Source organism: Ostrinia furnacalis, unplaced genomic scaffold, assembly GCF_004193835.3.
Source record: "Ostrinia furnacalis isolate ACB-3 unplaced genomic scaffold, ASM419383v2 OfSCF1586, whole genome shotgun sequence".
In the NCBI taxonomy this organism is placed as follows: Eukaryota; Metazoa; Arthropoda; class Insecta; order Lepidoptera; family Crambidae; genus Ostrinia; species Ostrinia furnacalis.
In genome coordinates, this window is record NW_021131825.1 from 1 (window position 1) to 1,547 (window position 1,547).

General features: G+C 44.9%; 1 protein-coding gene across 1 annotated transcript; it reads left to right on the plus strand.

Moving 5' to 3' along the window:
• Positions 1-48: 48 nt before the first annotated feature.
• On the plus strand, positions 49-1,199 carry LOC114353064 (60S ribosomal protein L6-like; the record flags this gene model as incomplete). The annotated part of the gene is made up of 2 exons (XM_028304882.1): positions 49-153; positions 894-1,199. Coding segments are annotated over 2 exons (396 nt in total), but the record flags the coding sequence as incomplete, so codon positions are not given.
• Positions 1,200-1,547: the final 348 nt, after the last annotated feature.

The following is a 1,547-nucleotide window of genomic DNA, read 5'->3' on the forward strand; positions in this document are numbered from 1 at the left end:
GACCCGTTGTGTGGCCCGTAGTGCCTGCTGTGTGGCCCCTAGTGACCTACTGGGACAGTCTGCGTGCTGCTGGCCGGCCGCCACGCCGGCAAGCGCGTCGTGCTGCTGGGAGCCCTGCCCAGTGGCCTGCTGCTCGTTACTAAGCCCTTCGCGGTAAGGATAGACTGGATTTATACCTCTAAAAATAGTCTACAAAAACTACACTGTTAGAGTAAACAATTGAAAAAGTTAACGGGTTTCTGCTCGTCATGAGACCCTTCGCGGTGAGTGCCTGCTGTGTGGCCTTTGGCCTCCATATCCGGCAATAAGTGCCCTGCTTGAGTGAGAGGCTAGTGTAACTTCGCCAAACATTGAACTATTGGCCTGCTCCTCGTCACATGACCCTTCGCTAGATTTACCTCTCAAAACTTTCAAAACTGCTCTTCAAAGGATGCTTTGTGGTGAGTTTAGACTAAATGTACCTCTCACGTGCCGCTAAATACGTGAAGGCCAGCCTGATGTTTATTACAAGACCTGACAGATAGTGATTACCCAAACCCTTCTTTTTTAGCCCAGGAATATGTTCTGTCCTTGCCTACCTTTAGGGGGGTGTGGGACTGAGGTGGAACTGTTCAGAGTCTTTGGTTCTAGAAACGAAACATCCTGCCCTCCACTACAGGACCCACCACGCCTCCCTTAATTGCAAATCGGATGACAGTATCGAATATAGTGTGAAAACTTACCATATTAATATTTTCAACTACTCCGTATCGTATTGTCACGGATTCTGATCGGATGCAACTGTACTAACGCTGGCTACTTTCATCGTTTTAATTTAGCAGCTGTTCTAATTCTAAGTAGAATCACAACAATCGGTGTGACTTCTGTCATTAAACAACCTCTTATCTCCTTAGTTCAACTCGTGCCCGCTCAGGCGCATTCCCCAGCGCTACGTCATCGGCACGTCCACCAAGCTGGACCTCGGCGCCTTCCAGCTGCCAGCGCACCTCGACGACGCCTACTTCAAGAAGAACAAGCGGAGCACCAAGCGCAGCGTCAAGCGTAAACAGGGAGAAGACATCTTCGCCACCAAGAAAGAGGTAACTAGTTCTTACCGTTTAGGATTTCATTGTTTTCATAAAAAAAATATGAAATTTAGAAAAAAACGTAAACAGGCAACTTTGTTACCTCAGCGTCTAGTCTAGCATTGTTTCAAGTTGTCATAAATTGCTTCCATTGTACAAATCGTAGTGACGACTGTATAATATAACTAGCTTTCCGCCAGCGGCTTCGCCCGCGTGGACTTCGAAACACCCAAATATTTTACGGAACCCTATGTTTTTCCAAAATAAAATATAGCCTATGGGGCATTTCACGCGAAGCGGACAGCTAAAATCAAGTCAGGTTTTGGATTTTGTTCATATTTGGATTAAATGTACTGCTATATGACCTGAATGGATGTGCATCATTATATTTTTTTTATGAAGCTTAGTTTATTTTTTATGAGCGTTCAAAAAATTGGTAAAATTTTAGGAACAGATTTTTCAGAAGGTATTACTGCTATTATT